The sequence below is a fragment of the Meleagris gallopavo genome, chromosome 2, assembly GCF_000146605.3.
Source record: "Meleagris gallopavo isolate NT-WF06-2002-E0010 breed Aviagen turkey brand Nicholas breeding stock chromosome 2, Turkey_5.1, whole genome shotgun sequence".
In the NCBI taxonomy this organism is placed as follows: Eukaryota; Metazoa; Chordata; class Aves; order Galliformes; family Phasianidae; genus Meleagris; species Meleagris gallopavo.
The window spans coordinates 60,020,379-60,036,947 of record NC_015012.2 but is presented as its reverse complement, the minus strand read 5'-3'; the positions used below and the strand labels follow the sequence as shown (position 1 = coordinate 60,036,947).

The 16,569-nt window shown below is 34.3% G+C and overlaps 1 protein-coding gene across 1 annotated transcript in view; it reads right to left on the bottom strand.

Moving 5' to 3' along the window:
- The window catches only part of TRDN (triadin), a gene marked incomplete at its 3' end in the record, with an annotated part of 137,706 nt that overhangs the window by 62,574 nt on the left and 58,563 nt on the right, over positions 1–16,569 (bottom strand). Inside the window, exons 8-12 of the mRNA XM_031552223.1 lie at positions 14,616–14,675; positions 13,104–13,154; positions 10,945–11,004; positions 9,669–9,863; positions 5,069–5,128 (exon numbers count right to left, since the gene is read on the bottom strand). Coding sequence (XP_031408083.1) covers positions 5,069–5,128; positions 9,669–9,863; positions 10,945–11,004; positions 13,104–13,154; positions 14,616–14,675 — 426 coding nt within the window. The remainder of the gene's footprint in view (positions 1–5,068; positions 5,129–9,668; positions 9,864–10,944; positions 11,005–13,103; positions 13,155–14,615; positions 14,676–16,569) is intronic.

The window sequence follows — 16,569 nt, the reverse complement described above, 5'->3', positions numbered from 1 at the left end:
TATATATATACTTCTTATTAACATATTGCACATTGGGTGAGATTTGGATTAATTTTTAATGAGGAATGGGGATGACTTTTCCATTATAAGATACACTCTTGCAGTATACATGTGCCAGAAATCTTGATGAAATTCTCCTTTGCAGATGTTATGTTAACAGCACAAGACTAGCAGGAATGTCTACTTTGGCCTCTGGAAATACACAATAAACATGTGAGGGTAGACCGATGAAATGAAGTGTTATGGTCACATTCCTTTGCAGTACAGCTGTTTTTGGAGATGGTCATTCAGTAATATAGGCTTCATAAGGTAGCTGTATACTTTATTGCAAAGATTTTAAATATGTTAAACTGTCAATAATGTCATATACGTGTTTCCTGATTTATTACTATCATTGTTGTCAATGAGTCAACTTTAAAGATCATCCACTAGTGAGGACAAGGTACTGTTCAGTGCAAGTTTTTTAACCAAAACTGGAACACTGTAAAATGAATTCAGTAAAGTAAAGGAAAACTAATCCTTCAGGTATCAAAAGGGGGCTATAAAAGGGGAACAGAATCTTTAGCAGAGCCTGTTGTGATAGGAGAAAGTGAAGTGGTTTCAAACTGAAAAAGGAGAGACTGGATATAAACAAGTTTTTTATAAGGATGATGAGACACTGGAACAGGTTGCCCAGACAGGTAGTAGATATCCCATGCTTGAAGACATTCAAGGTCAGGCTGAATGGGGCTGTGAGCAACCTGATCTAGTGGTATGTGTCCCTGTTCATTACAGAGGAGATGGGCTAGATGATCTTTAAGGGTCCCTTCCAACTGAACTCCAACTCCAATGATTCTACGATTATAAAATTAACTAAAATAAACTTCCAACTAATTAAAATAAAAACAAAAGCTAAACAGAAATATTTGGTATATCTTCAGGAAACAAGGGTGCTAAATTAAAATCAAATAACCAAAAGATGCTTATCACTTAATTCAGCAGTATGCACCATGCACAACCACATGCTGAGATAGGCATGCAAAAAGAAGGTCACAAAAATAATTATTTCTTTAGATAGCTGCAAAGAAAAGAAGTTCATTGGAACAACATAATCTGTCAGAGCCATGCAGAAAATGTCATTTATACTATTCTGGATGAAGCATGTGATAAAATTACAGGGATGACAATGGAGTAGAATATTGTGGAGGGTGAAGAAAATAGAGTGGATTCAGTTAACTTAGAGAAGTGTACTCCATACTAAAGTAGTGTCCAGACATGTCACTGAAATACCATCTGTATTTCAAATATGAAAATTTCAAATTCTCAAAGGCAAGGAAATAGTTATAAAAATAAAATTAGAGGTTTGTGCTAAAATATAATCTTCTTTCCTACCAATAACATGGAAATATGAATAAGAACACCAGAAATATCACTCAGAACAAAATTCAAGTATTCTAAACAAATTATCAAATATATGGAGATGACTTTATCCATGAAACTGGACAAAAGAAATTCAGTAGCCTTTTACATCAGAAAGGGTATCTTGGGCCTCAGAGTCAGTAAAAGAATAGAGGTGACAGTCAGAATGAATATGTTACAACATCTATTAAAAAACAAGTCTCCCTGCAGGTCTTAAAGCTTTATAAATGAAACTTAAAATCCTGACAGAAATTCAAATTCATTCATAAGAATTAAAAAAGAATAAAAAGCAATGTAGATAAAGCATAATGCTCAGACAATACTGTCCATACTTGGCTGCATAACAGTTATCCACTGATAAATAAGATCAGAAAGTCTATCCTGTGGTGGAAAAATTGTTAAACAGTCCTTCTGAAATGTTGGCACACATGCAGGCTAGACAGAAGCTCTATACTTCTCAAGCTCTGTACTTTGTCAGATAAAATCAGAAAGTTGATTTTTATCCCGTATGTAGTAGAGCTCAAGACAGTGGTATATACTTTTCTCAGAAGAATCCAGACTGGGCCACTATTGCAGTCAAGATACTAAAATGTTGGACTTCTGATCTAGCAAATCCTATCTGTGCCAATGGCTAAAACTCCACTGATAGCTATTGTAAAGTTATGAGGACCTCGGATACTCTCTTTTACACTATGCAAAACAGAAATCCTGGAAGATAATTTATATTGATATAATTATTAGGAATTAAAAGAGGATTTGTATGAAACTACTCAATGTTGGGGACCAATACTGATCAGAGAAACAAGGAAGTGACTGTGGATGCTTCATTAAGTAGCTTAGCAAGAATTTTCCTTTCTACAGTGTCTTATAGATCCATTCTGTATAGTGGAATAATGGAACGAATGTTTCATTCATTTTTTAGAGCTACATCAACAATAACAATGCAAAACAATGAGTAAATGAAGAAAAAAATCAGTCTCACTTTTTAAAAGCAAAGAAGACCATTAACTTATCTCCAGTATGTTGTCCAAGTGACTACGAAAATACGTTAACTGATATATTTTGAAAAGTGTATGTAATTCAGGAAATGCATGACTATGGGTGTAGCTTTTCATTATATGATCAGTATAAAATGCCAAGTTAAGTATCTACTTAACACTCTACACTTACTGTGTATACATTTATATAAACCTAAAATTATTCAATATTGTCAATAATATGATTTTTTTTCATTAATTGCTATAATTATTGAAATAATAAGTCCATATATTGTTCCTAAAGAATATAATGAATGGGAAACAGATCTTAAACTCGGAAATAGAGATTCATGTTTGGTTTAAACATTGAACAGATTTTACAAAATAGCCAGTACATTTATGTGAAGAAATTTTCCATTTTTTTGTTTTCTTTCACAAACAGTAATATTGGGATTGACACATGATTCCTGATTTTAAAGTATTGCGGTATCAATAAAATGTAATATGTAATAAAATTCCTTAAATGAATTGCCCTTGCATTTCTTTGTTTCGACAAAGTAATTTAGCATTACATATATAAACCAAAGAAAGGATGAAATATATCAGATCTATACAAGAAAATGAATTATCATAATTTAGCTCACAAAGGCCAGTGTGTAATGGGCACATTACATGTGAAAAGCAGTAGCAAACAGTAAGTGGCATTCAACAATATCTGTAAACAGAACAGAACTAAGCATTCTGGGCCTTTACCTTGCTTCTCAGAAATGTAGTCTGAATTTTTCAACACTGTTTCTCAGAGTGTGAATTGACTAAATCTGGTTATGAAGGCAATACTTTATCTTAACTTTCACAAATATAAGCCGTGCTTTTCCACAACAACCGTTCACAACATTTAACTTTTCATATAACAAGTGACTTAGTAAATCAAAAACATCTGTTTCACAGGTGGAGTCACTGCTAGACTTTTGGAGATCCGAAGTTGAGGAGCTACCCTCGTCTTAGAAATCAGATGATATAAGCACCTCTATGATTTGTTTTTGCTTTCTGGGGCCTTGAGCTGTCTCTCTTTTTGTCTATCTGTAAAGGTAACTGACTATCCAATGACAACTGAATATTTATTATTATATGTTTATTCTGTGATTTTTCAACACAGCTCTATCATGGCATGGTGAAGTGGCACACAGCAAATACTGGGAAGAAAGAGTAAGCAGTTATGTATTTTATCTTCTGAAATTCAACTCACTACAAACACCTCTGTCTATCTCCATACCCCCCTTCGTGGTCATTCCAGTTTTCTTGTGTCTAGAAAGGCAAAAAATGGAAAGCAATCTTCTCCAAAATGCCCTTCTCATAACGGGTCTGCTCTGCCTTAGTACAGTGCCAAATAGCCGAGGAAGCTGCCTGGAGAAACAGCTCTGACACTTGTCAAAGCTGCTTTCAGACATCAAGAGAACTTCAAGAGAGATCTTGAAGACCTCCACAGATCTCTTCACATTGTGTTTTATTAATGATACAGCTGCACAAAGCCAGAGACTAGGTGAATCACATCTGGTACAGGGTGTTATTTTGTAAATTAAAGCAAAACTGAAGGTCTCAGGAAGATTTTCTAATATTTCCCACAATCTGAGGCTAGATGATCAGTCTATCTATTCATAACTGTCTTTAAAAAACCCAGAGGTGATATATTTTTCTCTCTTTTAATGCAACCATGACTCTCTCCATGTCATTCTTTGAGAAAAGGCCAAACCAACATTCTCCCTTTAAAATACCCAGCTTATTCATTTTCTCTCCACAAATAACTGTGTCCTCCCTCTCCCCATTTTGAAAGTGTTTCTCAGCTACATCCTTAGGGTATCCTAGCTTTAACTGTACCAGAACATACCAAGAGAAGAGCAAAGGTACAAAGTAGAGATAAGGAAACACAGATTTTTCAGATAAGTACCAGTGGAGACCTTGTTCAAATAATGACAAAACAAAGCTTGTAATGCTTACCTTCATATTTCATCCTTGATTTTATAAAGATAATTGCTTTTCATTTCTAGAATTATGTCCTTTCTATCATACTCTGTTGTGTTGGATGACTTCCATTATAATTTCAGAAGGAACTGTGCCAATTAAATAAAGTCTGGGCAAATTGAATTGATCTAACATTATAAGACAGTACTCAGTCATGGTCAGTCGCTTTAGCTACTTATCCACCTAAGATCTTTGTGTATTAGAACAGATAAGCATGGAGATGTGGAAAGGGGGAAGATAAAGCACAGAAGTGATTGCTCAGCTATCTAAGAGCATACTAAGAGCAACAGTAGTTCACTTCTAGAAGCATTTTGGGGTTAAGGTATACTATTTGCAGGGAAAAAGAAAAAAAAGCAATAAGCTATTAACAATAAGCTCCTTTCTCTTGCCTTTCAGACACACAAAAAAGCATGGAATATTTTAGCAATTTCTACAGCCTTCATTTGACTCTACATTTAACATAACCTTACTTTTAATTCATGCATAGTAGACAGAAAATTAAAAGCTTTGATAAGACAGCCATTAGATCTTATGCTTTATTAAAACTATTCACACAATCTTTTTTGCACTTGTGAGATCTTTCAACAGCACAAATCACACTTTCAATGCATAAAGAAGCAGAAATACTCAGGAAAACAGAAGAATATTAGGAGTTCAATGATGTAGGAAAGTACCTGGATAAAAATCCCCGTGCGCAAACATGTCAATCACATAGCGACAGAATGCATACTGATCTAACAGATGAAAGAGGAAAAAAGAGTAATGAAGAAAGCAAATTAAACTGTTGTTTCTACTTAATTATGAAGATAAAGTTTGGCAATGTAAAGACTCACTTGGGGGATATTTTTACATATTCTTATTTATTTTGTGTTTTTTTTTTCCCCCCTGGACTTGACTTCTACACATTTTCAGAAAGAGACAATTTATTGTACAAATATAACAGTGAGCCACCTAGTCAAGTACTTAAGAGCTACCTCAGAGCCACTACCTCTTCTTTCTGGCCTGCAATGTGTCGACCAGTTCAGCAATGTACTACCTTGTTCCCCATAGAGGCACAATCCAAACTACTGTATGGTCCAAAGAATATTTCATATCCATGCAAATCCATTTTATATTGTCTCAATAAGACAAGAACAAAATTGAATAAACTTTATATCACAGTATCTTGTTAATACTGTGTTAACAGTATAATCAATATGTAAGCTTATTGAATGGGAATATAAAAAAAACTCCGTGTACTTACACTTCTGCAGCAATGAGATTTTCAACTGAACTTTATCATTTCACTACATAATTATTTTCCAAACACTAATCTTTACATATATCTTTACATAGACATATAAAATGCATATTAAATTTGGTTATAAATACTAAAATTTTGCTATTCAGAAATTTATGCTTCTGTATCTACATGAAACTCAGAATTCAGCAATGTTGATTGTCTACTGATTTTTTTTATATATAAGCAGAGGTAGACTTTGATCAAAATTGCTAAGATTAAGAATCTTGTTATAACTGAGTGCAAATGAATTACAATATTTTTGCTGAACTCTCCAGTTGGCGAGAAAAACACATTGTCCCAATGGACTACAGGGGACACTATCTTCCAGTGCTAATGATGATGATCAAATGCCAGCTTTGGTTAGCTGTGTTAGTTTACAACAGCCTCCGAATAAAGGGGCTGAGCAAATTAATTTGTCCTATACAGTTACTCCATACTTCCAAGGTAAGGTTACATAAGCTACATTCTCCATCTTCAGTTGCATATCATTCCTACACACCTCTAAAGCCACTCTTTCTCTTTGCCATCTTCAAAACAATATTATACGGACTTTGAAATGCTTCAAATGTAAAAAAATAATAATGATAAAAAAAGAAAATATAAAATCAAATTCTTAAGAATGTAAAATTTTATTATTCACTTTCTTACAGAGTTCACTAGAGCAACAACAGTAGTTAAACCAATTGTTTCTACTAGTCCATTAGAGCCCGTGCAGCTGTTTCCTATTACTAAAGTGCCAAGGGTAAAAGACTTCTAGTTAGAATTGAAGGACTTGGGCCTAACTTGCCAGAACATACACAAGTCCATGAGTGCTTTTAAAGCTTTTAATGGCTATCCATAATAGTTTCTGGTTTTGTATTTAGGAATTCAAATTTATCATTTTGGTCAGCTTCCGTCTTGGATTCCATCCTTCAGGAATCTGAATATTTTGGCTGCAACATCTGTACTAAGCCTATGTACTAATTTTCTGTCATGGAGAGGGGGCAGGTGATAGAGGAAAGTAGAAGAAAAAAGTATTCTCGGTAAGCCCCTCTGAAGTCAGCTTACTGACTTCAACATGCTTGGAAATAGGACCTCAATGAGTTAGTCAATCAGCTTATGTCTGTATAAATAAATAAAATAGACCAAAGTTAATTGTTTAGCCCTGAGAGAAAATGGCAGGGTATAGCTCATGCCCAGAAACCTGAACTTTCCTTACCCCCGTTTTGCTAAGAGAGGCTGTCTGTCTTTATCCATGCTGCCAATTTGGAAGAGCCTCTGGATTATTTCCAGGCATTCTATAAGAGACTGCTGAAAGGCAACGGGACTAAACTGTCAGGGCACATAAGCTGTATGGACTGTCACAGGATAGAGCACAAGCTTGTGCTGAATCTATTTAAGTTATAATACAGACATAGCCTGGGGGACTTAGCAGCTCATACAGTTTCCTTGATACTAAAATAATTTGTTTTTTAATGATAGTAATACAAACAAGGATCTAAATAGACATTTTTTTTCCTGTGATAAACATAAAAGCATTATTTTTCTGAATAAACATAAAAAAGTAGTGATAGTTTTGACCACACCTAGAAAGAAAGATTGTGTATTAATCTTCTTTTCATAGTATCTTTTTAGTAATTCAACTCCTGAAAAATGGGACTTGTAAAAAAAACTGAAGGCAGAATTCTAAACTGAATAACACAAATAGTATTTCTACTGTATATAAAATAATAAGGTGCACAGTAACGTTCTACTAAGTCCAATTCTGCCAACTGGCAAAGACTGAAACATCGGGAATTTTAAATGAGTACAATTCTCCAACCAACAATTCATGGCTAAAAATTAATTTCAATTTAAACTCTCCTGCTTGGATGAGAATTTCACATAATAGTTTTAACCTTGTAAGTCTATCGTGGTGGTACAGATATTCACCTGATGACTGAAAGGTCTTCTCAATGTTTGGAACTAAATTCTTATTAATAAAAACAGTCACAGGTATTCCTTTGTCACTTGACCTCATCGGATTTACCCTGGGAAACAGACTATCTTTTTTAATTTTAATTTCATTGAGGAATGATATAACAGTGGGAACATCATAACAACTCCTGTTTGTGTTTACTGCAACCACTTTTTACAGTCTTCCAGGAAATGCTGGCAAAACCACTCCCTTGAACAAGGAAAAGTAAGGACTGCAGGATCAGGGAACATTGGCTAAAGCATTTTAAATTAAAAATTATGATCATCATGGGCCACAGTGAGTCTGAACTATAGATCTGAATTTTCTGAGAGTATCTGGTTGGATAGCAGCAGTTTGTGGTGAAAGGAACAGAAGTGAAAGAGGCAGCATTCATTGAATGTGTGTGACTCTATCTCCAGAAATAAGGACAGTTTAAGGGACTCCTTTCTTTCTATGCTGCAACTGCTCATTTCCACTTCCACCTGCTGTGGTTCAGTGCACAGCCCCTGGGATCACACTCTAAAGCAGACTTAGAAAGTGATACGTTAATGTTTGATGTTAAAACTGATCATTTTCCTAATTTTTATCAGTTAAACGAAAAAAAACAAACCACACCCCACCTCTATCTATTGCTCTCTTTGACCCCAACTCACTTTAAACACGATTTCTATCAAGGCAGTAAGGTGCCTCATCTGCACAACTGTTGCTTTTTGAGAGCTTTAACCTGAACAGTACAAAGTGAATTCCACTGTTTACCAAAACTTTGTCATAGACAAAAAAAAAAACTAAAAGAGGTTTGCATCTCTCAAGAGCAACTCAGCAGTTTGCTGGACTTTCCCCTTCATCAGAACATTATGAATGATCTGCTTTGATTTTATACCTCAAGGGTTCCAGTATTTCAAGTGAAAACCAGAATTAACTAAAATACATTTATTTGTATAAATTATATAAAATAATATTCTCTCAATATACTACACATGTCAGAAAGGGAGCTATGTCCCAAAAACTCCTCTTTCAGATTTCTAGAAATACATAATTTAAACAACCCCCAAGGTGTCCAGAACTTATGACTACTATGTTTTTGGATGATCTGCCCCTTTAGATTCAGACATTCAGGCAGGGATAGCAGTGTAGCAATAGCTGTTTTGATGCTCAGCCATAATAATTTATTTGTGGTTATCAGTTGAAATGATCAAATGATCAGATAGGTGTGCTGTGCAATGCAGAGCTAACTCTTTTAATATCAGAATAATCCTGTATCTGCTGTGGCAGTTCTTACAGAAAGCCAGCTTCTACTTCATTCATACAAAGTTGTATCTAATTCACTAGAATAGTCAGAGGGATATCGAGGGACAGAGCATTCATAGTGACTTGGGAGTGCAACATCCGAGGCTGACTCTGAGAAAGAGGAGCAGATAACTAACAGCTGCATTTTGTGTTGATGCATGTTGATTCCTTATTTTATAATTTAATTTCTTCCTTTCATCAAGGAAATGACATTTCTTTCCTTTTTAGGAGAAATTTGGAATGCAATCACATCAAATAACATCAGGCAGGCATATAATTATGTCATACAGTACATAGCAATGTCTCACATACTCTGATGCAATACAAATGATTACACATTCTTTCATTTGCTGCTACTTTTATAATTGTTAATGAGGACATATGGAGATAGAGAAAATAAACAGAATTTCCAACAGATTTTTGGGCAGTTGGTATTTTCCAAAGTAAATTTACTTGCAGTATACTACGTAACATTCTACTGAGCAAATCCATGAAGATGCCAGCCTACTGGAGATACTGTTCCTTGGTAAAGGAGGATTCAAACTGAAAATGAATCTTTAGCCATGAAAAAATAGTTATTTGAATTATTTTATTCTTATTTTATTCTTGATAGTTTCCATCTAACAACCTGAGATTCAGCTGGAATTTGTTTTGCTCTTTTCTTTTTCATGGGTGGATTTTGGTCCTTGCCAGTTCTAACTTCCTTCTTTCTCCTCTTTTTCTACTACTTTTTTAAGATCTTCATCTGTTTCATCCTCATACTGTTTACCTTTCTTTTCCGATTTAGTAAAAGTCTGAAGAGCTTTCTCCTCCTTGAATTTCGGTTTGGCCTTTATTAATCCAACTTCTGTTGTTTTAGTCTCTGTCTGCTTGATCTTCTCAGTCATCTTTACTTCTCCTTTTCCATACTTCACTTCCTTTTTAACTTTTGTTTCCACTTTGGTGCTCTTTACTTTCTTCTCCTCTGCAAGTAATCAAGACAAAATTTCAGTGTCATTCTTCTCCCCCAAAATAATAATATTTTATCTTGTGTTGTATAGTTATTAATTAATATTTTTCATCAACATATTGTTCAGATCTGATGAAAACTGTAATTCCTCAAAGCCAAACAGATTTAGACAGAAATACTATATGTGAACATTTTTTTTGTTTGTTTTTAGTAATTTAGTACTGGTAAATAAAAATAGCCTAATGACAATATACTAATTTTTATGCTATAAACTAGGGGAACAAATATTGATCGTAAAGCAAGAAAATACAGTAGGTACTACTGGGTTAAATCTGACTAACTACAGAGTTGAGAGTGAAACCCTGCCTTATGAAGTAGGAGTGGTTCATTTAAAGTATGGTTATTTCTAAGGCTTCTTTTTTACAGTTATTGTAGCTTTTTTGGATTAGCTCTAGCTTTCTGATCAAGGAGTCTTGTGGTTTTGAGTCTTTCTTTGACCACATTCCCACATTTGGTCTGAGGCGGGACTATTCATAATGTGCCCTGCAGCAGAGTGAAGGGGTTTCCAAATATCTTACATACCTTACATACCATACAGTATGGCCTTTCAGTATATAAGGATGGAGAGTGACACTTTACTTGGGCAGATAGTGATAGGTCAAAAAGTAATGGTTTTAAACTAAAAGAGGAGAGGGTTAGGTTATATGTTAGAAGGAAATTGTTTACTCATAGAGTCATGTGGAACTGGCACACTTGTCTGGAGAAGCTGTGGATGCACCATTCCTGAATATGTTCAAGACCAGGTTGAATGGGGCTCTGGGCAGACTGATCTAGTGGGTGGCAAATTGCCTATCACAAGAGATTTGACCCAACACTCCTTGATTCTTTGGATTTCAGTCACTGAAATTTCAACGAGTTCAAATGGTTTATGCATAGAACTAACCTCTGGTTGCTCTTAAGATGTTTTAATTCATTCAAATTTTAGTGTAATGTAGATGATTTTTCATATACGTTCTATTATCTACTCCAATTAATTAAAGTTTTTAAATTTTGAAATAAACTCCAGTTAAAAAAAAAAGTATAAATAAATAAATACCTTTGGGAGGAGGTTTCTTTTCAGTTCTTTCATGTCTTTCAAGTTTGTGTTTCTGAATTACTAGAAATGAGTACAGTTGTATATTAGGAAAATTTTAAAAAACAAAACAAAACAACAACAAACAACAACAAAAACAGATGAGAAAACAATTGTTAAAACACAACACCTTTCCTGAAAGTTTCATATTTCTTTATGACTCATATTATTATTATTATTATTATTTTTGTAAAATTCTTCTTCTCAGGTTCACTAGGTTAAAAAGCTTCAAAATATCTGCTGAGAATCACCCAAGCAGAAGACATTGCAATTATACAGAAATGAGGATTTTTACGAATGTTTGCATTGTATATTCCAAATGTCATAAACTTGCTCTGCACAAGCTCTGAGTAGATATAGGCTTATTCTGTCTGTGCTCAAGCCAACAGTCATATGTGTGACTCCACTAGTCTCACTATTCTGACAGAAAAGGGGGTTTCTTAGCTTGGATTTGCTGTGAACACAGCCACAAATTTGGTGCTCACTTCAGAGCTGTATCTGAGAGAGTTTACGTCTGCACAAGGATGTAAATGTGTTTACACAGTAGATGTCCCAGAAAGGCAGTCAAAACTTTATGAAGTGACTTCTATCTTTCCTTTTGTATTTGCTATCCAGATACATTGCTGGATACAAAATAGGCTTGACAGTTAATTACCACTTGCAAATGATACCACTCTAACTGAATTCCAGCTTGGAATTTCTACCTATATGTCCTACGACTGATATTTTTCTTTATTTTTCTTTATTTTTATTTTTATTTCTATTTTTATTTTTAAGTTCACTCTTAGAAGATCTCTTTGAATATAACTCATATTTGTCATGGTATTATGATTTTTGAGTATCAGTATTCCACATCATAACATCATGTAGTGCACTGGGAGTTAAAGAGTTAATGCTCCAGTTCCAGGTACCTGTCCAGAAGAGAAGAAGAACTACATACCCTAGAGGACTTTGCATTCAGAGAGGGGATATAAGCCTTGGTAGATCACCTGACCTGCCCTTTTTTTGGCTCTCTCTCGTCCCTGCTGCTCAACTCGACTGCACGTGTCACCTCTGCGCTATGTTGAGGCCTTTCCACCTTTCGGACACTCTCATTATATTTGATTTGTTAGTTTCAATTCTAATTCTATTGTATTGTAGTATGTTATCTTCCATTCCAATACCATATGTAGTAAAGTAGTTTGTTTTTCCTCAGTTGCCACTGTTTTTAAATGATTTGGGGTCCCCTTGCTTCCCCTTTCCAGAGGTATGAATTCATGAATCCCTCTGCCCCACTAGTCACGGAACTGGGCTGAACCAGCCTGTAAAACTATTGACAATATTACTGAAATTTTCTGGAATATTTAACAGTGTTTGAAGAGATCTTTTTTATTGGGCATAGAAAAAAAATCTCCTGACAAGAGGGTAAGTAGCTGCAAGTCTTTTCTGGAATATTTGTTCCCTGAAGTTAGCCTAGATTTGAGCATCCTCATTTCCCCATGATTGTTATTTTTCAGAGTCTTTTAAGTCTTTATGTCATTACAGTTTCTCTCTCTTCACTGTCACCTAAAGTTTTAACATTTGAGTCTCTATTCTCTGGACAGATTAAAATCACACCTAATTATTTCATGTTTCCCGTTATCTTCAGATTGTCATAAAAATCATCAAATTCCATAAAAGGCTGATACTAAGATACATTGTATTGTATTTTTTTGTGGTTTGACTGACTAAAATTAAGCAAAGACTAGAATCTAACTTCATTATAGAAATATCTGGTTTCTGAAAAAAAAAAAAAAAATACTTAAGATAATTAAGAAAGCTTAAGAGCAAAAAAATTCAAATACCAAGCAATAATAAACATTAGTCTTGAAAAAGGAAAGCATGGGAAAAGCTGATTGTATTTTTAAATCCCCCAGACTGATTAGCTCTGTGCATCTAAACAAGAGAGCTAAGCAAGAAATATACACTATAGACTTCACTTAGAGGTTGATTAAGATCTGCTCAAGTAAAAGTGAGAGCTGCCACAGACTGTACTCTGGGGACTAAAACAGTTTTAAACATTACATCTCATCTTCATACGTTCCCCAATTACATAAGTGATAAAAATCTAAACTTGTACAATAACCAATAATAATTATTGTTACCTTTAGAAGGTGGTTTTTTTTCATGCTTTTCAGATTTCTCTCTATGGATCACTAGAAATAAGTAACAGAAATATTAACTGATGTTAAAAAAGAGAAGTTTTGCAAATGAGTGAGAAAAAGAAGAGGATTAAGAACCATGTGGCACCATGGTTAACCAGAAAGACTAAATCAGCTGCACCTGTCTGCTGCTGGTGTCAAAACCTTCGAGGTTTGTCACTGGCTGAGGGGAAGAAGGGACTTTCTAGCATAACTGTAATCTAATGACAGAAAGTAGCCAGGAACAGTTGTGCGTATTTTTGCTTACTTTTTACTTTTTTTTTTTTTTTGTAATGGTAAACTTTGGTTCATTCTTATTTTTGAGCTTTCTTGTTTATTACTTTGTTGGGTGTTTCTTTCTGAAGGACTTTCTGAACTCCCCATAATAACTAGCAGTTTTTTCAGCCATGAATGATTGAACAGTATAATTAATTACAAATCTAATTGCAATGGCATTATAACTAATGCTCTTTGGGCTTCTTGTTTGCTTTTAATTTCCACTTCACAAATTGAAATAAAGTACACTAAAGTGACAAGTTTTCTGGTTAAAATACACCTGAGTTGTGCAGTAGTCATTTAGTGGTGCAGATTTCAAAATATTTTCCAGTGTGGGATCTGACTTTATAATTTTTTGTTAGTTTATGTTTACACAGTAACATATTCACAGGTGCCCAGAATTGATATCTGTACACATTCTTATTCGCTGACGTACCCTACAAGGACCAGATGTGTGAAAACATTCAGCTAGTTGTTTGACTCTGGCATATGAGTTTATATTGAGAATACAGAAATGTATGCGTGAGCATTGTTATTTATTGCTTGTGAGCTTGTGACGATGTTTCAAATGAAACTTAGAATTGTTGAAGATAAATAAATGCTAGATATCATTTTATTGCAAGTAAATGCTTAAAAATCAGTTCTGGTCATTTCAATGACTATGAAATAGGTCTAGTCAGTATTGTAATTAAAATGTTTGTTTGTTGCTGATTTCTTGTTTGTATATTTATTCCCCACATGGCTTGCTTGATTACATTTGTTTACGTTTTCTCTTTTGATGTTAGAGGTCTTTCCTGGATTATCATATTGTCTTAGAAACCATATTTACTGTGAATGCTGGAAATACTCAGAGATTACTGAGAAATTATAGTAAACCAGAGTATAAAATATATTCTCTCTCTAAAAATAAACAGAAAAACAAAAAAACCAACCAACAACACACACACAAAAAGAAGAAAAAAACAAGTCAAAGAAACCAACTTAAGTAAAACAGTAAAACAGATGAAGTAAACAAAAAACGTGCATGAGGTATGCAACGTTCTTGTCAGTCCGTATGTTTGCAAACCCTTACACAACTTCATGATTTTTACTAAAAGTTCTATCATATTTTTTCCAACTGCAAAGATATATGTATAGAAGTGAAGTGGAAAATTATTCCTGGGTTACCACAAAATATGAATCCTAACATTAAATCTTTACCTGCATGCCTCTCCCTTTTTTCAGGTTTTTCTTGTTTTTCTGATCTGTCTTTGTGTGTCACTAGAAAAGAAGAAAAGTTTTCATTTAAAAAGTTGAACAAGAAACTTAAGAATAAAAAGTAATTATGCCAAGTTAAGTCATTTGAGATGAAATGACGAGTAGTATTATTACTGTGTTATCCTATGCATATCTGCACAGCATACATCATACACGGTTATTAGGCAACAGTAGCTAAGTTACTGCTTCCAAATCATAGTTACATTCCCCAACTGTTTTCTACAGTATGAACAACTTTTGCAATTGTCTGTCTGTTCCTGAAGACTGTTTTTCAGAAAACTGTCAAGGACAAAGACAGAGCTCATAGTAAATGCTGCTGCCCGCACTAGAAGCAGTACATCATATGGACCACTCCATTTTCTGTCAGGCAAAGTCTCATAAAACTCTGGAATCAATCTTGGAGCATTAGAGTGCCACATGCACAAATGGCACTTCTGTCACATGCCAGCTGGCTTGGGATGGATAACTAGCTATGGATATGGATAGCTAGCAATAGATATGGATAGCTAGTAACACTAGCTGAGATCACCTGCTGACAAATGATGATCCCAAAGCCAAAATTAGCTGCCCAGTATGTGCAAAGACAAAACTAACATTTTGACAGTGGAAACTGCATTGTGATATTCAATCAATCACATAATATTTCCCACTCACCTTTCTTAGAATTTCAAACAGCAATTTTCAAGACAATGGAAAATAAGCATGAGGATTTAAGAGCACTTCAGAAAAATCAGCCATGAAACTGCAGGCTGGCTTTAATTATATCTCCTGTGGGGATTTCATCCCAGTCAAGTAAAACTCCTAGGCCAAACATGAGCAAATAAGGAAGATCTTTAAAAGTAGCTTGAATTTCATGTCTGACTGGGAAAAAAAAAAAAAAAGAAAGAGCAGGGAACACTCGCTCTCATGTTTTTTTAGCATTACAGCGATGGAATATCTCAGAGTGAGTTCCTGACATAGCCGACTGAGTCATTTTTAAGGGCAGCTATTTATTCTCTGTGTCATTAGATAACTTTTCTTTTTAAACTAAGGAGAAGTTAATTAGAAATTAGACTAGGATGCTATTTACTCTCTCCATATGCTAGTCTTGAAAAGAGAATATATAAAAAGTAGAAAAATACAGGGATTCAGTGAAAATTTTGGGTTCCTCCAGGCATTCTAAAAAAAAAAGAGCCTTAGAAAGACACATATCTACATATCTACAGTCATAATTTTAATATAAAATGTACCAAATTAATCAATCTTCCTTAGTATAGCAAATGCAGAATATCGCTATCCACAGTAGCATTTTTGGAGTAATTGTAGCAATAGTTCACTAGACAAAACTAAGAAATCATAAAAACTGGGAGAAGCCTTAAAAATCCTTATTCTTCTTCATTTGCTCAGGTTCTCTGAGCATATTTCCCTGCCCTTAGAAATATTTTAAAACATTAAATTTTCTTCTCATTCAAAGGAAATCAAAGAATTTCTCATTTTCTACAAAAAAAAAATAGAAGTCAGTGGCACATTCATGTTGTAATATGAAACATGGTAGTCTTTGATCTGTCATTTTGCCAAATCTCAGAAAAAAATTCTTTCGTTACAACTATTCCATTTTCTAGTAATAAATATTCACTCTAATAGACACCCGAAGTTATGTGCCTGCCATTAACCTCTAATCAGACTTTCTAACTTTTGATATTTTGAATTATTTATATAAAATGGAAAAGCTCCAATTGGAGACAACTAGAGAGATCTAGTCAAGCACAAATTTCAGAAAGTACATATTCACTTTTGTTGTGAGAGTTGTCGTCTTTTTCTGAAATAAATTAGCAATGGCTAGATCTTATTAGTCTTTCCTTATTTTGGATGATTCCTATTTGTTCTTCTAAAATGTTTTTTTCCTCCAGTCTGACAC